At 47.2% G+C, this 21,537-nt stretch overlaps 1 protein-coding gene across 1 annotated transcript; it reads right to left on the bottom strand.

The window, feature by feature from the left end:
• Nucleotides 1-36: 36 nt before the first annotated feature.
• On the bottom strand, nt 37-20,457 carry AMHR2 (anti-Mullerian hormone receptor type 2). Its single transcript, XM_040641959.1, has 12 exons — nt 20,181-20,457; nt 19,755-19,946; nt 19,423-19,488; nt 19,106-19,236; nt 18,762-18,992; nt 16,917-17,031; nt 16,600-16,772; nt 16,254-16,401; nt 15,962-16,098; nt 13,992-15,096; nt 6,653-7,959; nt 37-587 (listed from the first exon to the last, which is right to left on the bottom strand). Exons 1-10 carry the CDS (start codon nt 20,455-20,457, stop codon nt 14,887-14,889), a joined length of 1,680 nt encoding a protein of 559 aa, XP_040497893.1. The 3' UTR covers nt 37-587; nt 6,653-7,959; nt 13,992-14,886.
• Nucleotides 20,458-21,537: the final 1,080 nt, after the last annotated feature.

The raw sequence follows: 21,537 nt of genomic DNA, 5'->3' as shown, positions 1-21,537 counted from the left end.
AGCGGGGCTCTGCTGGGGACTAGGCGGATGCAGAGGAGTGGGCGGGCCGGAAATCCCTGGGGGCGGGGCCAATAGAGCCCTAGAAAGGGGTGGAGTCAGTTTCTGGGCAAAGTCCCTGGAGAGGCGGCCGGGAAGCTCAGCGTGTGCCCTCTGAGCTCCTAGACCGGTGGGTGCGACACTTTGTAAGGTGAGTAATACACCGTGGTAAGCATCGTACCACGAATATATGCAGAGCGCTTAAGAGAGGGCGGAGAGCTGCTGAGTCTCAACCCCACGCCTCAATTTCGCCACCTTCCTCTTATCCGCCGTGGAAAGTAAAGAAACATTCTCGGGGGAAATACAGAGATTTCCTAATCCCTCGTAGGATTCCCTGTCTCAGTTGCATACCTCTGCCATCTGTCGAATTGCGAAAGGCAGAAACCAAGGAGGTCATCCTTGATGGCTCTCTCCTTCACCTTTCCCTTGTCCCCTTCCAACACCACGAAGAGTTCGTTTTGTCTCCCAAATAAATCTGAATTCCTTCCACTTCTCTCCATCTTCCCTGCTTCCAACCTGTCATCATCTCGACTGGATTGCTGCAATGGCCTCTTTAAAAAAAAAAAAAAATCACAATTAATAAGCTTGATTTAATAAACATAGAAAACCATGCACCCAAAACTTAAAAATACTCATTCTTCCTAAGCATACTTAGAAGATTTATAAAAAAAAATTGGTCTCAACCAATATAATTCAAATTTCAAAGAATTGTACAATACATACCATATTCTCTGATCACAATGTAAAATATAAATGCAAACATACATCTGGAAATTTAAGACAACAAACAAAAAGTCTTCCAAATAACTCTGGGTCAAAGGATAAACCATGATGGAAATTAAATACTTTGAACTAAGCCATAATGAAAATATTACATCCCAAATTTGTGGGATACAAAAAATATGAAGAAGATAAATTTTATGCTGAGTTTATCATCTTGAATTAAGGACTTTGATAGACTTTAAAAATGTTTTTTATTTTGAAATAATTTTTAAACTCACGAGAATTTGCAAAAAAACAGGAATTCCCATGTATTTACCCTTTGCCAAGCTTCCTCCAATGATACTATCTTACATAACCATAGTACATTTTGATATACTTTCCTATAAGCTTTGTGCTAAATCTTTGAGGTGGATTGGAATATTTCCTATGTTTTCTTAAGCTCTAGGGCAATTTACATCTACACTATTTCTTTCTGGGAAGATTGGGTTTGAAAGAAATTATTGATGTGTCTGTATGGGCATAATGCCTTTTAGAAGTTAAATATTTCAAACTATTTCTTTTTTTTTAAAAGATTTTATTTATTTATTCAACAGAGATAGAGACAGCCAGCTACAGAGGGAACATAAGCAGGGGGAGTGGGAGAGGAAGAAGCAGGCTCATAGCGGAGGAGCCTGATGTGGGGCTCGATCCCATAACGCCGGGATCACGCCCTGAGCCGAAGGCAGACGCTTAACCGCTGTGCCACCCAGGTGCCCCCAAACTATTTCTTTTTTTTAAAGCAACCTTAATGAGATATAGTTCATATACCATACAATCCATCCATTTAAAGTGTACAATTCGATGGTTTTCAGTATATTCAGAGCACTGTGCAACCATCACCATTATCTAATTTTAGAATAGCTTTGTGCCCCCTAAAAAAAAAAAAATCCCACGCCCATTAGCAGTCAGCAGGCAATCCTCATTCCCCTCCCTACTTCTCCACTACCCGCCCCTCAAGCTCTAAGTAACCGCTTATCAACATTCTGTCTATAGATTTGCCTATTCTCGACATTTCATATAAATGGAAAATTGTACAATATGTGGCCTTTAGTGACTGGCTTCTTTCACTTACCGTAATATTTTCAAGGTTCATCCATGTTGTAGTATGAATCAGTACTTCATTCCTTTTTATGAAGGAAGTACTGAAAACATGCAACTGAATGGATATACCACAGCTTGTATCCATTCAGCAGATGATGGACATTTTAGTTGTTTTTACTTTTTGCCTTTTATGAATAGTGCTGCCATGACAATTCATGTACAAATTTTTGTGTGAGCGTACGTTTTCAGTTCTACTGGGTAAACCTGCAAGAGGAATTCCTGGGTCATATGGTAACTCTGTTGAGCTTTTTCAGGAAGTGCCAGACTATTTTCCAAAATAGCCACATCATTTTACATTCCCACCAGCAATGTATAAAGCTCCCAGTTTCTCCACATCTGGCCCAACCCTTGTGACTATCTGTCTTAATCAGTACAGCCATTCTAGTAGGTGTGAAATGGTGTCTTCCATGGCTTTGCATTAACTTTAAGACAAAGATCAAAATTGTTTTTACACGTACGTGTTAATTTTTGTTGAATAGGTAGTACGTTCACATGATTTGAAAATGTACAAGGGTAAAGACGTATAAGTGAAAAGTCTCCCTCCCACTCTTGTTCTTCATCTACCCAGCCTCCCCAACCCACACAACCCTGTAGTTTCTTACTTACACTTCCACAGTTTCTTCGTTACAATCAAGCACGTACGGATATAAATGCACATCCCCCATTTTAAATATAAAAACCAAGTATGCAGAGTTTAATTTGCAACATCCCCCCACTTAGTGCATCTCGAAGATATTTTCCTGTCAGTACACCTCTAGAGTGTGTCCTCAGTCTTTTTCACAACCTCCTTTTATTCTTTTGTATGATGTCCCGTAATGTTTGACCAGTCAATGGATATTTGTGTTGTTTTCAGTCTTCTGCTATTAAAAACAATGTTGCCGTAAATAGCCTTGTATATATGACATTTAACATATTTTTACTTTTTATAGTTATTGATGAATTACTCTCTGTAGAGGTTATATTTATTTACATTGTCACCACCAATATATGAGTGTCTATTTCCCCCAAGGCATTCAGTAAAGAAATACTCAAAATCTTGTTACTGTAGCCTGCAGCGGTCTTGCCCTACTATCCCTCTCGTCTCTTCTCATACTGTTCACTCCTGGCTTTCTGCCTTCCAATCCCTAAGCTTCTTTCATCCCTCCAGCCTTGGTTCCTTTTGCAGGAGGGCCTTTGCACTTACTGCCTTCAGCCTGGAACGTTCCCCAACTCTCACCACTTCGCCTAATTAACTCCTGATCATTCATCAACTCTCAGCTCCAGAATCACTTCTTCGGGCAAGCCTCTTTGACACTGTAGTCAGGTGAGATTCATATGTTGTAGAATGTGGTAGAATCTTGCCTTTTCTTTAGCACACCCATCTCAGTTTATAATTATACATGAATCAATCGATAATTACTTGATTAATATCAGCGCTCTACATTAGATTGCTTCTTGAGAGCAGGGACTTTGTTCATTAACGCTTAACACTTCACACAGTGCCTGGTACATAGGAGGGTATTAATGAAAAACCTATTAAATGAATAACTATATGAGTGAATGAATGAATGAATGAATGAACGAACGAACAAAGAGGAATAGAACATGGTGGCTCTGGAATCAGTCAGCTTCTGGATTCAAATTCTGACTTTGCCACTTATTGTGTGATCTTGAATTAGTTAAACTGCTTGGGCCATCAGTTCTCTCATCTGTAAAACAGTGGCAATTGTACGTACCTCCTAGAGTGGTTAGAATGAGAAAAGCATGTGTCTGTCACATAATAAGCACATATTACATGCTAGTATGTATTACTATCATGATTCTCATTAATATTATGAGTGATTACTATTAGACTAGCATGATTTTAACCTCTCTGCAGGACCCTCATAGAGTGCCAACGTCCTCCATGTGTCTCTTCACCTACCTGCTAATTGGGAAATTCTTCCTCAGATTTAAACTCAGATTATTTTTTTAAGATTTTATTCATTTATTTGAGAGAGGGAGAGAGAGAGAGATCGAGAGAGCACGCGCACATGAGCAAGGGAGGGGCAGAGGAAGATTGAGCAGGGAGCCTGACGTGGGGCTCTATCCCAGGACTCTGAAATCATGACCTGAGCCAAAGGCAGAGCTTAACGACTGAGCCACCCAGGCGCCCCTAAACTCAGATTATTTTTAAAGCATTAAACAATACTTTTAAAGCTCATTTCAGCTAATTCATTAAGTCAGTAATTACTTACCGTGCTTCTGTCATTCATTCATTCATTCATTCATTCAACAAATACTTCACAAGCTAGCCAGGTACTATTCTAAATGCTGGGGATTAAGTGAAAACAAGAGAAAAAATTCCTTGCCTTTCTGAGGTAATATTGGAAGAAGTAAAATATAAATATGCAATAAAGTGTCAGACAGTGATGCGTATGTATTATGGAGAAAAAAGAATCAAAGTAAGTGTAGGGGCAGTGGTGCGAGTATTAACAGATCCTTGTAAGCCATGGAAAAGAGTTCAGATTTTATTCTAAGTGTGAATGGAAGTCTCTGAAGGGTGTTGAGCATGGGAGTGACATGATCTAATTTTCATTTAAAAAAATCATTCTGTAAGCCAATGTTCATAGAAGTATTATTCATAATAACCCCCAAATGGAAACAAACCCAATGTCCACCAACAAATGAATGGATAGGGGCGCCTGGGTGGCACAGCAGTTAAGCGGCTGCCTTCGGCTCAGGGCGTGATCCCGGCGTTATGGGATCGAGTCCCACATCAGGCTCTTCCGCTGTGAGCCTGCTTCTTCCTCTCCACTCCCCCTGCTTGTGTTCCTTCTCTCGCTGGCTGTCTCTATCTCTGTCAAATAAATAAATAAAATCTTTAAAAAAAAAAACAAATGAATGGATAAACAAAATGTGGTGTGTGTGTACAATGGCATATCATTCAGCCTTAAAAGGAAGGACAATCTATCCCATGCTGAAACATGAAAAAACCTTGAAGATACTATGCTAAGTGAAATAAGCCAGACATAAAAGGAGAAATATGTATGATTCCATTGCCTAGAGTAATCAAATCCATAAGGACAGGGGCATCTGGGTGGCTCAGTCATTAAGTGTCTGCCTTTGGCCCAGGGCGTGATCCCAGGGTCCTGGGATCGAGCCCCACATCGGGCTCCCTGCTCAGCGGGAAGCCTGCTTCTTCCTCTCCCGCCCCCCCCCCCGCTTGTGTTCCCTCTCTCACTGGCTATCTCTCTCTGTCAAATAAATAAATAAAATCTTTTAAAAAAATTCATAAAGACAGAAAGTAATTGCTGGGGACTGGAGGAAAAGGAGAATGGAAAGTTATTGTCTAATAGTCTCAGAGTTTCAGTTTTGTGCTAGAGAAGAATGGTGGTCATAGTTGCACAGCAGTGTAAATACACTTAATGTCACTGAACTGTACACTTAAAAACAGTTAAACAGGTAGAAAAAAAATCATTCTGGCTACCGTGTGATGAAAGAACAAGATAGGGAGAGGTGGTTACAGCAGAAGGAGGGAGCCCAGTTAGGAGGGTACTCTTAGTCTAGAGGAGGAATGCTGGTGGCATGGATGGAAATTGTGGAGAATGGCGAGACTCTGGGTTTTTAGGTTAGAGCTTAGCAGATTTGGACTGGTTGTGAAGTGTGAAAGAAATAGAAAAAGCAAGGATGCACCCAAGGATACTGAGCAACTGAAAAATAGGAGGAAAAAAAAAAAGAAAAAAAATGGTGCCATTTACTGAAATAAAGAGAATGAGAGACGAGCTGATTTGAGTACATTTGGACAAGTTTAGGATGCCTATTGGATATTCAAGTGGAGATGTTGAGAAAGCAGTTGGATTTGGCAATCTGGAACTCAGGGAGAGGTTTGGTCTGAAGAGAAAAAAATTGAGAGTTATCCGGATACGTAAAGCCAGGGAGCTAGATGAGGTCGGCTAGAGGGCAAGTGTGGCCAGAGTAGAGAAGAGGGTGCAGCACTTGGCCTTTGGCATGCCAATGTTTAGAAATTGGGAGGAGGACCAAGCAAAGGATACAGAATGAGTGGCTAGTGAGGAAGAGGGAAATCAGAAGAGAGTATGAAGAAAGCATTCAAGAAGGAAGCTATCCAATGTGTCAGATGTTGCTGATAAATTATGTAGGGTGCAGTCTGAGAATTGGCCATTGGATTTTGAAAGGATGGTGAACTTTTTAAGAGCAGTTCTAATTACATGGTAGAGACGAAATTTTGCCTGAAACAAATTGAGAAGAGAATGAGAAATGAGGAAGTGGAGACAGCAAATAAAAGCAATTCTTCCAAGGAGTGTCGGTAAATAAGGAGGCAGAGAGGTGGTGCAGTAGTCATGAGGATGGGCAATCTAGGAAGGGCTTTTTTTTCTTAGAGAGAGAGAGAAAAAAAAAAGAGAGAATGGGGGAGGGGCAGAGGGAGAGAGCATCTTAAGCAGACTCACTGCTGAGAGCAGAGCCTGACCTCAGGACCCCAAGATCATGGCCTGAGCCAAAAGCAAGGGTCAGATGCTTAACCAACCAAACCACCCAGGCACCCCTAGGAAGGGCTTTTTAAGATGGGAGAGTTTGAAGCATGTTTGTAAACTGACGGGAATAATCCAGTAGAGAGAAAAAAACAAAGTTGCTGAAGAAAGAAGGGACAATTGAAGGAAAAAAGTGACCAGGAAGAGTGGGGTTCCGGTAAACGATGGAGGCATGGCCTTCGACAGGTCAGCTCATGAGTATAGTGCGGTGGTTGAGAGAGTGCGTTCTGGAGTCAGACACTTACTTTGTGACTCTGGACAAGGCCTCAGTTTCCCCATCTGTAAGAGGAAGAATCATAATGATACCTAACTCATAGTGACGTTTAAACAACTTAATACATGTGAAGGACTCAGAACACCTCTGCGCATATAGTAATCCCTATATAGGTGTCAGCTCTTATTACTGTACTAGGGAAATGAGTCTGTAAGTCTAGATGCAAAAGCATTGGTAGATTGAGTAGTGGGAAGAAATAACTATTCTTTGCTGATTGCTGTTCTTTTTTTTTTTTTATGCTTCAGGGAAGTAAAAAGCAAGGTTATCATTTGATAGGGAGGTTGGCAGAGAAGGTTAGAAACAGTCATCTCAAAAAGTGGGCAAATGAGTTGATTAGGGAATTGTAGTAGGGTTGCTGGGCAGCATGAAGGGCCCACTTGAGGTTGGTGAGCTGAGTAGTAAAGTGGGACCAGTTGGCACAGGTGGTGGTTTCCTCCAGTTAAACTCCCAACGTTTGGGTACAGCTGTGGAATAGAAGAACTGGCTTTAACCAGGGTTAGGGTTTTCCTGGAAAATACAAGGAAGGGGAAGGGAAAAGAGGGCAAGGTTGTTAAGTGTGCATGCATGGTGGTGATTACGGTAAGAGATTCTGAAAATGAACTGAGTAAATAAGGAAAGACAGAGGGTGACAAAGTGGCAGGTCTTAAGGTTGAACTTGGCAGAACTTAAAGGTTCTCTCGAGTCAGTGAGCCGAAACGGAGGTAGAGGCGGTATCCAGAAAGTGGAAGGCTTGGAACACTTCTTGGTGGAGATAGTGAAGGAAAATCTCATTGGACGTGAAAGGGTCAAAGAAGAAAGGATTAAATAGATTCTCTACATCAGGATGCAGATGATAGAAATAGTGACGAAAAGCACCTTGAGGCAGGTGCTGGGATGTTCAGCAAACACAGAGGCGTGACCAGGAGGTCTGTAAATGAGCACAACAAGGCGAAGTAGGAAGTGGTGGTCTGATGGCATGTATTTCAGAGGTGCTTGGGATCTGGGAGGAGAAAGAGAAATGATCTGGAAGCAGCAACAGACGGAAAGGAAAATACCCTCCTCCAGAATATGCGCGAGAAAGAACAGCTACCACTCCAGGGTAAGGGCAGCCAGAGAAGAGGTTGAAGATATAGGACATTTTGTAGATATTTCTCTAGACCCAAAGCAGGCACTGTAGGAATTCAAAGCAGCAAGAGACACATGTCACTCACCTGCTAAGAACTTCAGGTAGGCATAACACTTTCTCACAGCACCAAATATGTGCCACTCGACAAGCTCTTTATCTTTTTCCTATCAGGTCTGTGGGTCAGAAAACATTTATCGAAAATAAATTTAGCACATCAAAAGTGAATGCACCCTCCTTGAACAGATGAAAAAAATGAGGCTCGGAAGGCAAAATGGTTTATTGCAGATTTCACCCTAGTTACTAGTGGCAGATTCGGGTCAGGAACTCAGGACTTCATGCAGTCCACCAGGCTGTTTGCAGAGTCCTGAATTGGGTGCTATAAAGGAATGGGCAGGAACATAAACTATGTTCCTCCACACCCTCTAGGTTCTTAGTTACAGTTGAGGTGGGAATGTGATATTCACAAATGAAATAATTTCAGCAAACAACATATGGCTACAAGCTATGCCCCTAAATCCCAAAGGGAGACAATGTAAAGTCACGTGTGGCTTTTCAAGGACTATTTCCTGGTGACAGTAAATTTGTTTATGTGCTTTCAATCCATTCTATGAAGTAATTCATGAGAATTAAAGAAAATTTGGAAAACAGAAAAGCAGAAAGAAAGAGCAAACTGTTTTTGAGTCCCCATTATCCAAACAGAATCACTACTGTTATTATTTTGGCATATTTCCATCTTTTTTCCTGGCATAGACTTTTTAAGTAAATACTAAATTTTAATAGACGAAACATGCAAATAGTTCAAAATCCAAGAAGTAAAAAAGAAAAAAAAGTTGGGTAGTCAAGAATCAGCCTTTTTCCCACCATCCACCAGCCCTGTCTTCAGCCACATAGTTTCCCTCTCTTGAGTCTGGCTCTGTTCAGAGATTTATGTTTTCAAGTTTCTAAAAAAATGTACTTATAAAGTATGGAGATTAGTTAATAATCACTTAATCACAAAGCAATATTGGGTCATTAAGGTAACAAGCATACCATACTAATGTAAGACGTTAATAATAGGGGGAACTGGGTGTGCGGAATACGATTATCACCCCCATATTACATCTCTATGAGCACGAATTACTATTCAGCAATATCATACTAGATAACCACTGGATTTGGTGAAATAATCTTCACAACGGGGACTTCAATTAATGATTTTTTTATTATATTATGTTACTCACCATACAGTACATCCCCGGTTTCCGATGTAAAGCTTGATGATTCATTAGTTGCGTATAACACCCAGTGCACCATGCAATACGTGCCCTCCTTACTACCCATCACCGGCCTATCCCATTCCCCACCCCCCTCCCCTCTGAGGCCCTCAGTTTGTTTCTCAGAGTCCATAGTCTCTCATGCTTCATTCCCCCTTCTGATTACCCCCCCTTTCTTTATCCCTTTCTTCCCCTACCGATCTTCCTAGTTCTTATGTTCCATAGATGAGAGAGATCATATGATAGTTGTCTTTCTCTGTTTGACTTATTTCACTTAGCATCCAGTGCCGTCCATGTTGCAGCAAATGTTGAGAACTCGTTCTTTCTTTTTTTTTTTTTTTTAAGATTTTATTTATTTATTTGACAGAGATAGAGACAGCCAGCGAGAGAGGGAACACAAGCAGGGGGAGTGGGAGAGGAAGAAGCAGGCTCATAGCGGAGGAGCCTGATGTGGGGCTCGATCCCATAACGCCGGGATCACGCCCTGAGCCGAAGGCAGATGCTTAACCGCTGTGCCACCCAGGCGCCCCAGAACTCGTTCTTTCTGATAGCTGAGTAATATTCCATTACAACGGGGACTTCAGTATTTTATCATAGACTCATGGAATCATAGGATTGGAAATGACTTAGAGAATAATTCATTCAATTTTCTGAGAAAATTAAACAAACATTTCTAAGAGTTCATGGTTAGGAGAGCCAAGATTATAATCTAAGTTTTCTAGCTTTTATGTTAATAACCCCTTCAATACGACATGTTAGCACACACCTACTCAAAAATACTACAAGTACGCATTGTCATGCTTACCACACCCCTCCCATTGTTCTTTGTGTTTATGGCCTCTCTGAAGTTTTGGAGATGGTCATAGTTTTGTGGACTAAGCTTTATTTTTTTGGAACAGTTTTAGATTTACAGAAAGATTGAGAAACTAAACTCCATACTTTTAATCAAATTTATTTCGTTTTCACCCAATGTCCTTTTCCTATTCTGGGATCTTTTTTTTTTTTTTTTAAGATTTTATTTATTTATTCGACAGAGATAGAGACAGCCAGCGAGAGAGGGAACACAAGCAGGGGGAGTGGGAGAGGAAGAAGCAGGCTCATAGCAGAGGAGCCTGATGTGGGGCTCGATCCCATAACGCTGGGATCACGCCCTGAGCCGAAGGCAGATGCTTAACCGCTGTGCCACCCAGGCGCCCCTCTATTCTGGGATCTTAGCCAGGATATCACATTATATTATTTTTCAGGTCTCCTTAGGCTCCTCTGGGTTGTGACAGTTTTGTAGACTTTCTTTGTTTTGTTTTTGTTTTTTTTTTAAGATTTTATTTTAGGGGCGCCTGGGTGGCTCAGTCAGTTAAATGTCTGCCTTCGGCTTAGGTCACGATCTCAGGGTCCCCGGATGGAGCCCCGCATCTAGCTTCTTGCTCAGTGGGGAGTCCGCTTCTCTCTCTCCCTCTGCCTACCCCTCCCCCTGCTTGTGCTCTCTCTCTGTCAAATGGATGAATAAAATCTTTAAAAAAAAATTTCATTTTAAAGTCATCTCTACGCCCAATGTGGGGCTCAAACTCACAACCCCAAGATCAAGAGCCACGTGCTGTAATGACTGAGCCGGCCTGGCACCCCTGGACTTTCTTTGTTTTTGATGATCTTGATAGCTTTGAGAAGTACAAGTTGGTGCTTTGTAAAGTGTTCCACTATTGCGATTTGTTTTTCTTGTGATCACAGGTTTATTTTTAACATTTTTTTATTTATTTAGGTAATCTCTATACCCCATGTGGGACTTGAACTCATGACCCGGAGATCCAGAATTGCATGCTCTTCTGACTGAGCCAACCAGGTGCCCCAATCATAGGTTTATTTTTTATTTAACATGACGCTAGGCTTGTCAGATATGTTTGTAAATTCTTGTCACGTGACGTTATCCATTTCTAATAATTCATGGCGTTGTCATAAATATCATTTTTTAAAAAGATTTTCATTTACTTGAGAGAGAGACAGAGAGAGCACAAGCGGGGGCGGGAGGGTAGAGGGAGAAGCAGACTCCCTGCTGAACACGGAGCCCAACTCCCAGGACCCTGAGGTCATGACCTGAGCCAAAGGTAGACGATGCTTAACTGACTGAGCCACCCAGGCGCCCCTTGTTTTATTTATTTATTTATTTATTTATTTATTTATTTATTTATTTATTTATGATATTCAGTGAAATTGTTGAGTGAATGAACAAAAAATATATAGTTCTACAACATTTGTCACTTTCACAGTTTAAAACTAACCAAGTTTTGGATGTATTACATAGTTCACTATGATATCATAAAAACACGGATCTGAAGGAATTGCGTATTTGTAGTTTGTTCTGAAGGTAGTTAACGTGGATGATGAGGAGTGCACTTGTCATGGTGAGCACCGGTGACGTACGGGACTGCCGAATCACACACCTGAAGCTCGTATAGCACTGTGTGTGAGCTCACTGGAATTCAAATAAAACATAAAAACATCTGGGGCGCCCGGGTGGCTCAGCCCGTTGAATGTCTGCTTTCAGCTTGGGTCATGATCTCAGGGTCCTGGGATCGAGCCCCACATCGGGCTCTCTGCTGAGCAGGGAGCCTGCTTCTCCCTCTCCCTCTGCTGCTCCCCCTGCTTGTTCTTTCTCTCTCTCTCTCTCTCTGTCAAATAAATAAATAAAATCTTTAAAAATAAAATAAAATTTAATTTAATTTAAAAATCTATGATCTTAATAGCTAATACTACAAATGAGGAATTGTACTTTAGGACAAGTGAGCCAGGATCAGCCAGTCACCAATTTGGATGTTGTGGAATGTTGTCCGTCATATGAACACACTGAGTTTCTTAGTGTGAAATCAGGATAATAATTACTGTTGGGGACGCCTGGGTGGCTCGCCTGGTTGAGCATCCAACTCTTGGTTTCAGCTCAGGTCATGATCTTGGGGTCCTGAGTTTTGGTAGGCCCCAGATTTGGTAGGCCCCCGGATTGGGATCAAGCCCCACATGAGGCTCTGTGCTCAGTGCAGAGTCTGCTTGTCTCTCTCTGTCTGCTCCTCCCCCAGCTTGTGCACTCTCTCTCACTCTCTTTCTCAAATAAATAAATAAAATCTTTAAAAAACAATACTGCCTGTCCCATCTATTTAGAGTAGTTAGAAAGATTATGGTTTTTGTTAATTTCTTATTTGTAGAGTTCTTTAACATTTGCAAAGTACTTTTTCTTTTTTTTACAAGTTAAACAACAGTTTTAATTCCAATTAGAGAGGTACATCTTAGTTTTTGACAATGGTTTGTTTTATTTGTTTATTTATTTATTTATTTAATTTTAAAATTTTTATTAATATATAATGTCTTATTTGTTGCACAGTCTTGTTTTGTTTTTTAAATATCATTCTTAATGGCTGAAAATCACTACTCTTTTATTTAAAATCTGAGGGCTTGCACACATTTCTAAACGTCTCTGAGCCCTTGGTTTCATCCTCTGTAAGTGGTATTCACAGGATTGTCGTGAAAAAAGTAAGTAGACTGTTGGGCAGAGGCAACACAATAAAAGTTACGTTTAAAGATTGTTCGGCAGTGGGGGGGAATGCCTGGGTGGCTCAGTTGGTTAAGCAGCTGCCTTCGGCTCAGGTCGTGATCCCAGGGTCCTGGGATTGAGTCCCAGATCTGGCTCATTCCTTAGCAGGGAGCCTGCTTCTCCCTCTGCCTGCAGCTTCCCCTGCTTGTGCTTTCTTTGTCTCTCTCTCTGACAAATCAATAAATAAAATCTTTAAAAAAAAAATAAAAAGATTTTTCAGGGGGCACCTGGGTGGCTCAGTCAGTTAAGCATCTGCCTTCGGCTCAGATCGTGATCTTGGGGTCCTGGGACTGAATCATGCATCAGGCTCCCTGCTCAGCGGGGAGTCTGCTTCTCCCTCTCCCTCTGCTCCCCCACTCATAGTCTATCTCTCTCTCACACTCTCTCTCAAACAAATAAATTAAATCTTAAAAAAAAAAAAAAGATTATTCAGAGCATGGTGTTTAACCAAGAATGAGGGGAAAATAGGTGGCCAAGAGGCAATTACAATAGTTAGGGCCTGCCAGCCTAGAAGGAGGAAAAGACAGATGGTGCCCGGAGCGGGCCCTACCCATGCAACCTCAGTGGGACTGGAGAACTGACTGGATATGGGTAGGTGGGACAAGTTGGGGTCACAGAGCAGACAGAACACCTTCCTTGTTGGGATCCTGTAGGACCAAGAGAAACTTAGGGCAGAGTGCCTGGCTGGCTCAGTTGGAAGAGCATGTGACTCTTGATCTCAGGTTTGAACCCCACGTTGGGTGCAGAGATTACCAAAAGAGAGAGAGAAAGAGACTTGGTGCTCTTGAGAACTAGGGAAGAGGGGAAGGCAGTCCTGTTGGTGAGGGGGAGGCGGGAACTTGGATTTTGATGCGTTTAGTTTCAGATGGTGGCTGCCTGTTCGCGTGATGATGTCTTGTAGAGAATTAGAGTTCCGAAGGAAAGTGAAGTCTCAGGCTCGAGAGGGGACAGGCCCTGCAGAGGCTAATGCTGGAACAAGCAACATGGGAAGGGACAAGAGACCATCTCAACATTCAGTCACAACTGTTCCCTTTATAGAGTGTCCACTGAGGCCAGGTGCTGTACAAGACCTGTCACCATTTCTTGTTTACCCTGAATCAACTCTGCAAGCAGGGTGGGTATTTGTACCCATATTTTATACATGATAAAACAGATTCCTAGGGTTAAGTAACTTGTTCAAAGACACAGGGCTCGTTGGTCACTGCCCAGAAATCATTCCTGTTGTAGTGAGGTCAAAGCCTTCCCGTGGCCCTACTGGAGTTAGACCAGAAGGCCTCAGCCCCCTGATTTAGCAAACGAGAAACCTGAGGCCTAGAAAGAGCATGTAACTTCCCCAAGAGCACTCAGTTAGAAACTAAACTGGGGGCGGGAGGCGCACCTGGCTGGCTCAGTCGGAGGAGCAAGGGACTTGATCTTGAGGTCAGGAGTTCAAGCCCCACGTTGGGTATAGAGATCACTTAAAAACAAACAAACAAGCAAACAACACTTAACAAAAAGAAGAACTGAACTGGGGCTATGAACCACGTCCCTGTGGTGCGCCCAGTATGGAAGGGCCCTGGGGTGGGAAAGAAAAGCCAGTAGAGGAGACACGAAAAGAAATGAAGGAAGAACTTCTCAGTAGGGCTCACAAGGCCTTGCCTACAATTCTCCACAGAACCTCTCTTCTCTCTCCTCCACACGCCTACGCTTCTGCTACCCAGGTTCCTTGCGGCTCTGTCCTGCACCACACGGCACTCCACCTGCTACCCTCGCCACTTCTGGAAAACTGCTCTGGGAAAACCCAAGTTTCCTGTGCCTTCCCACTCAAGCCTCAGGACGCTGGGCAGGCGCCCCACAAGGAGAGATGTGCGTCTCTGAGCTCCTGCGGAACAGTGGTTTCCTCTTTCCCCAAGGACTGCCATGTGATCTCACCAAAAGAAGGCCTGTGGTAGAGAAGGAAAAGGAGAGAAACAGGAGGAGCCCAGGATCACACGAAGCGGGGGAAGGCCCAAGGACACGGCGATAAAGCTGCCTTTCTCTCTCTCCTATGCACACCCAGCCCTTAGTCCCTGGTCAGGACTGCGGTGCATGGGAGGCCCACAGAAGGATCCAGGCATTCGGCAAGTAGGAAAGGCAGCGGAGAGGCAGAGCAGCCGGGCATCCGATCACCAGATTTATGTTTGCAGGTACACAGATTACACAGAAGCCGCACGTCTACAAGGGAGACACAGGACAGGAGGGTTCCTGGAACGAGGGCCCGCTGAACGCTGCAGAAGCAGACGTTCAGCCGAGGCCTACCAGGGCGGGTGGCAGTGGGGAGGAGCCGAGAGGCAGTCTTCTGGGCAGAGAGGTGGGGAGCCGTGGGCACAGCTGTCCGGGGAGGGGCGGGCCTCCTGCGGTCGGGCCAGGGCGGCCAGGCGCTGCCGTGCACACTCCGCTGTCAGCCGCGCCTCTGGGTCTGCGTCCCAGCAGTCCTCTAGCAGCTCTCTCAGGCCACCAGGGTCCTGGGAAGGACGGGAAGCAGGCTTAATGCTGGCATCCTCCGTGGCCCCTGAGTAGCCCCAGAGTTGAAAGGTGTCCACCACTACCCTGTTTTGCACACTCCTCTTCTGACCGTCCCTCCCTTCCCCTCCCTGCAGTCCGGCCCTCTGCGTCTTGTTCCCGATCAGACAGGTCCTTCGGGTGTCTTCCAGAGGGTCCACCTTTTCCTCTGAGGGGCTAATTCAGGTTAATGACTTCACACGCTGATGGGAAATCACTCTCCTTCCTTTCAGGCAACCAGGGTCTTAGGCAAACAATGCTTAACCCAACAGATACATGTGCAGTGGAAATGTCAGACCAGGTAGCAGGGAAAGGGGCTTCCTGTTAGGAAACTAATTATACAGACCGTATAATTTCACTGTTTGGCCACTTTTTTAACCCTTTCTACCCAGGACTGGCTTTTATTGGGTCATGGCAGAAACACAGATGTGTGGGACAGGGCGAGGATTACTGGATTGAATATTGGGCTCCATTGTACCAGGAGGAGCCGCCATCCTGGGAGCAGAGCTCAGGGCAGAAGCAAGGCTAAGGAGAGCTTCCTGGAGGAGACGACTGAGAAACAGGGCTAACGGATGGTGGAGAGGAGAGAGACAGAGCAGGCAGTCTGAGCAGGAGGAAGGTGTCTGTTTCAGGAATGGGCTGTGAGACTTATGGTGGGAGGGAAGAGCTGAGGTGCGGAGCAATTTTGCCCAGGTCCGGCTGAACAGGAGACAGGAGTGGTGGCAGATGAGAGGGGATAGGAGCAGATGGGCTGGTCCCGGTAGACAGGTCCTTGAAACCATGTCCACCCCCTCCAGGTCCCCAGCCCACCAGCAGGTGGCCTCTTACTGTGGTGAAGCTGTGCCAGGTGGATGGGATGTAGGGGCGCCTTCTCTCCTCTACGGCCAAGGTCCACAGCTCACAGGTGGTGGGAGTGCTGCCCAGTTCTGCCTCATAGGCCAGTTGGAAGGGCGGTGGTCGGCTGTCTGGGGAAAGGCACATGGGACGAGGTGTCCACCAGCCCTGGGGTGCCGCCTTGTGGAAAGGCCAAGAGGGAGAAGGGCAGACTTCCTGAGCAGGAGGTAGGTGCATCTAGAATGGATGGGTTTGTCATAGGGGGGCGCTGTCACCCCCCCCTTACCAGGCCACAGATCCAGGCAGCGGCTCAGGATCTCCCACAGGAGCAGAGCGAGAGAGTACACGTCGGCTTGCCGGAGGGCCGTGCCCCAGTCCTGGAGGTCCAGAGTCTTGTCCAAGAGCTCCGGCGCCATGTACCTCTGGGTGCCAGCCTGGAGAGAGAGGCGCGGAGGGCCGAGAACCATGTCCCTGGCACGCCTCGCCGCAGCGCTGGTCCATGCAGCGTCCCCCAGCTAGAGTCAGCAGCGTCCCAAGCGCTCTAGGTGCTGGTGCACTGTGGCCACGGCAAAGGGCGCGTCTCCGTCAGCACCGCTGCCGTCATCCTGGGCGGCCTTACCCAGAGCACTCACCTCCATGATGGCGGCGGGGCCTCGGGGTTGAGTAGGGGCCCAGGTGGGAGGCTGGGCGAGGCCAGGGAGCACCGAGGCAAGGCCCAGGTCTCCAATGGCACACGACCCGTCCTCCCGAATGAGCACATTCTGGCTGCTCAGATCCCGGTGGGCGATACCTGGTTTATATTGGCCTGTGAGAGAAGCCAAGGTTGAAGGGGCATGGATCCTCTTCCTTTCTCTTTGGACCCAATTCTTCCCCTCCGAGCTAAGGGAGAATCAGAAACCTAGCAGTGTGGCTCCCGATTCCCATGGCTTCCGACTTCCAGCTCACCCACCATCCTGCCAGCGCTCCTCATGGAGAAATGCCAGGCCCTGCGCCAGAGACAGTGCCATCCGCATGGAACTTCCCCAGTCACTGGTGTGCTGGGTCAAGTAGTGGCACAGGGAGCCCTGGGGAGCAGCAGGGAGAAGAGGAGGACACATAAGCCGGAGGTGGCTGGTCCAGAGATGGATCTACAGACTTCCCCCTGCATCTCCCGGCAGACGGACACACTGATCCATCCAGGCCGAGACAAGAGGCGGGGGAGGAACGGGAACGTGCATCTGTCAGGCTGACGGGAAAAACCGTAACCCTAGTTCAAGTGTCTGAGCGCTTACCGTGTGCCAGGCCTCCTGTAATCCTCACAACCCCAGGAGATGTGTACTCCTGGCACTCGTCTCCTATAGACGAGGAGCTTGAAAGAAAGCTAAGTAAACCTGGGGAAGTCACTTCGTGAGAAACAAGAAGAGCTTGAACCCCAGCAGTCTGACTCTAGGGTCACTCACTAGTAACCACCTTATCCTGCCTAGGGACTTGAGACAACCACAGAAACAGAAGAGGCGAGGCCAGGCAAGCTCAGTAGTGGTACTCCCTGTGAACCACGGGGCCTTTGCTGTCAGGCGTGTTTGGGAGAGCCGGCCCCTGCGGAGAGCCCCTGGAAGGAGAGTGAAAGGTGGGGAGCAAGTGGACACTGGGAGGGGAAGGAGCATTAGCGTCTCTCATTCAACAAACATTACTGAGCACCTTCAGTGTGCCAGGGAAGTGAAGCAAACCAACCAACCCAAGAAAGCAGAGATTTTTGAGCTAGGCATTAAGGCACATGGTCAAAAAGAGGAGACTTCTCCGAATTCAAGATTTCAGAGGGCGAGGACTGCAGGGGCTAATCAAGTCCCAAGTCCTTAGGCGGCCCACAAGGGCAGGTGTGGTCTGGTCCCGGCCTCCCTTACCCTCTTCATCCTTCCCATTCATGTTCCTCCCCCGGAGTCCCGTTTCCTTAGTCTTCTCACACAGCACCTCCTCTCTCTGGACTTGACGCTTGACATTTGACACTTGCCTTTGTGTGTCCCTGATTCGCCTCTGTCTCCCCCACTACTCTGAAAAATCTACAAAGGTGGGGACGAGGCTGTTTGTGTGAGTACAGGAGGTAAGGCTTATGGTCCATAAACACTTGTTGAAGGAGTGTGTAAACGGGTTTGGAGGGTCGTGCCTGGAGAGATTTCTTTAACAACTGGTTTTCCTTAAGGTCGGGAATAGGAATAGTTTTGATTTCTCCTTCTCTATGTTTCATGAGTTAAAATATTAGCAAGTATTTCTTGTCTAATAAAAAACCAAGAAAACAAAAAAAAAAGTAATTTTTAATGTTCTAGAGAAGAGGAAATCTGAAGCAGAAGAATAAGCACAAGCAGGGCCCCGCTGCCACCCAGCCGTGCCCGCGTGCGCGCACACACGCACGCACACACGCACGCACACGCACGCACACGCGCACACATACGCACACACGCACACGTACACACACATGCACACGCGCGCACACGCACGCGCACACGCACGCGCACGCGCACGCATACGCACGCACACGTACACACACATATGCGCACACACGCGCACACACACGCACGCACACGTACACACATACACGTACACACACGCGCACACATACGCACACGCACGCGGACATACGCGCACACACGCACATGTGTACACACACGCACACGCACGCACACGTACACACGCGCACACATACGCACACGCACGCACACGCACATGTGTACACAGGCGTGCACACACGCACATGTGTGCACACGCGCGCACACACGCGCACACGCGCAGGCAAAGACATCCACATGCCCTCAGTCCTCACCTTCGGGTGCAGTTCCAGGACCAGCAGGGGCCCACAGGACAGGGGGCCAGGGGCCCCTCTGCTGGCGGTGATAAAGCGGACAATGTGGTCGTGCTGTAGGCCTGGCAGTTCGTACAATGCCCTCTCAGCTTGGAACTGGGCCACAGCCCTCCAGGAGAAGGCCTTGATGGCTACCAGTTCGCCTTGCAGCTGCCCAGCCCACACCACTGTGTGACCTCCTTCCCAGATGACCTGGTGGGAACATGGTGCTGGGTGCGAGCCTCAGCTGGTATCGGGACCAGGCTTCCTCCCCAGCACACCCTCTGGGAGGGACTGGAGGACCCACCCCCGCCAGCCCTGGGCACCTGGGAGAAACACAGCTCGGGCAGCTCGGGCAGCTCAGCACTCCAGTCCCTGCCTGGGTCTGGCTCTGGTTCTGGCTCTGGCTCTGGCTCTGGCCCACCTTGCACTCTGCAGGCCTTTTGCTGTAGCAGGGCTGGGGCAGAAAAGAGCCCTTGGGTCCGGGTGCACAGGCATGGAGACTGCGAAAGGGGCTTTGTGGGAGGTAGTGGGCTCAGGCTGTGGAGATCTCAGAACCGTGGGGTCAGGGGAACCTGGAGAGGGGTCAGAGCTTTGGGGCAGTGACTTGGGGTCCCCAGGGAGGGAGGAAGTAGACTAGTACCCGAGATGATGCCGCCCAGCAGGAGGAACAGCCCCAGCAGCACCAGTGCCATCTGGATGGACTCGCCTGGACAGTAAGGCAAGGATGCAGCCTCGATGAGCCCTGCCCCAAATCCACTCTGTTCCTCTCCCTCTGCTCAGAGAACTTGCTTCTGGACCCACCCCCACCTTGGTCACAAGCCCCTTATCTTCCAGTCACCAGGGCAACCAACTTCTCAAGGCCAGGAGGAGGAAAACTTGGGATGGGGGTAGGGTGAGAACTGGCCCTGGTTCTACCTCTCACCCTAACCTGGGCCCCAGCCCCCACCAGGCCCCAGCACCCTGCGTGACTACCTAGGACGGCTTGGGGATCCTGGGAGCCAGGAGTCCCAGGGCTCCCTGGAGGAGGCAGATGGCTGTAATTGGCGTTGCAGAAGTCAGTGCCACAGGAGCAGGTGAAGAGAGTGGACCTGGGGCTGGGGTGGGCTCTGGGGCTCAGGTCACAGTGGGGGGACTCACAGTCTGGCTCATCACTGTCTCGGCATCCTGATGGGGTGGGATTACAAGAGGAGAGAAGGGGGGGGGCGAGCGAGCATAATAGTGTCTAGGAACAGAGAGGATAACCCCCTTCTCTATCAGAGGCATCCCCTCCGTCTCATACGGGCTTTTCTTTCCCTCCACACATTCCATTTCTCCTCCTCTCCCGCTGCTGTCACCCCCACCCCAGGATGTACCTGTCTCCCACCCTAGCTACCACCTGCTATATACTTTGCCATTCACCTTGCATCTCCACCTGTGCCTGGTCTTGGGTCAGGTTCCAGATCCCAAAACAGCAGCGGCTGTAGAGGCAGCGGATAACCCTGGGGGGCCCTGGTCCTGCATCTAGCAGCTTCCCCAGTGTCTTTGTGCTTCCCTGCACTCCAGGGGCCTCAAAGAACACACAGGTCCGCCTGCTTGGGGGTGCTGTGGCCCAGGGTGGGGAGAGGGGAGGGTTCAAGATGGGAGTGAATGCAGGGGCAAAAGCAGCAGCCAAAAGGAGAGACAAAACATGTTTCATATCCCAGGACCAGCATGGTAAAGCCATAGGAGGAAACAGGGTCAGCAGAGGTCTAGAACCTGACCTCACCATGGGGACGCATGGCTCTACTTTTTGCTCTCACTCACCCACCCCGCTCACTCTTCCAAAGGGGTGACTGCTGCTTCAAGTCCCCCTTTCCCTCAGTGGGTGAGTGAAAAGGCCCTGCCCCTCCCTGTAGACACTTACCTCGCACAGCTGTGGGAAGTAGTACCCAAAGGCCCAGAGTCCCCAGCATCATGCTGGAGGGGCCGAGCAGCGTGAGGAGGGAGCCTGAACCAGCACAGCTGCCCTGGCCAGAGCTTCCTTCAGATACAGGGCGCCGTGGGGCTTCTGATCCCTCACTCCCCGCCCCCGCCCCCTCCCTCTTCCCAGTCTCTGTGGGGGAGACGGCTGCTGTGGGGGAGAGGGTGGGAGTGGGGGAAAAGCAAGGAGAGGGAGGAGCAGAGAACCGGTCTCATATCCTCTTCTCTGCAGCCGCCTCCTCTTTTCTCTGCAGAGTGGGAGGAGGGGGTCTTAGAGGCCCAGCTGAGAACCCTGTGATGCCTAACTCCAGGCCTCTGCCCTTTGCTGACCCTGGAAGAGAGTGCTGGATCCTGTCAGCCCTTAGGAGGCTGGAAACCAGAGTGAGGTCACAGAGCCATTCAGCTGTGCCCAAGATACCTTCTTTTCAGGGCTCCCATCTGCAGCTCTCTGGGCAAAGAGAGGCTTCACTGACCATACTGAAGTTGACCTCAGTTTCCAAACTCCAGAATCAGAAAAGACTTATATCAAATTTCTCAGAGTTTAAAAAAGTCACATTGAAAATGGGTATAATGGTAAATTTTATGTTACCAAAATTTAAAAAATCATATTGAGTCATACACTGAACAAAATCACTATTACTGAGAAGGTTAAACAAAACAAAACAAAACTAACTTTTATTGAGCACCTATGGGCTAGGACACAGCCAGAGCTAAGCATTTTACTATCAGCTCATCTCATTCTCCCACTGAGCGATTTATTATTATTTTCACTGCACAGGTAAGAAAGCTGACCTTACGTAACTTGCCCAAGGTCACT

Source organism: Ursus maritimus, unplaced genomic scaffold (genome assembly GCF_017311325.1).
Source record: "Ursus maritimus isolate PB19 unplaced genomic scaffold, ASM1731132v1 scaffold_26, whole genome shotgun sequence".
NCBI lineage: Eukaryota > Metazoa > Chordata > Mammalia > Carnivora > Ursidae > Ursus > Ursus maritimus.
The sequence above is the reverse complement of the archived record's forward strand: the minus strand, read 5'-3'. Positions and strand labels throughout refer to the sequence as shown.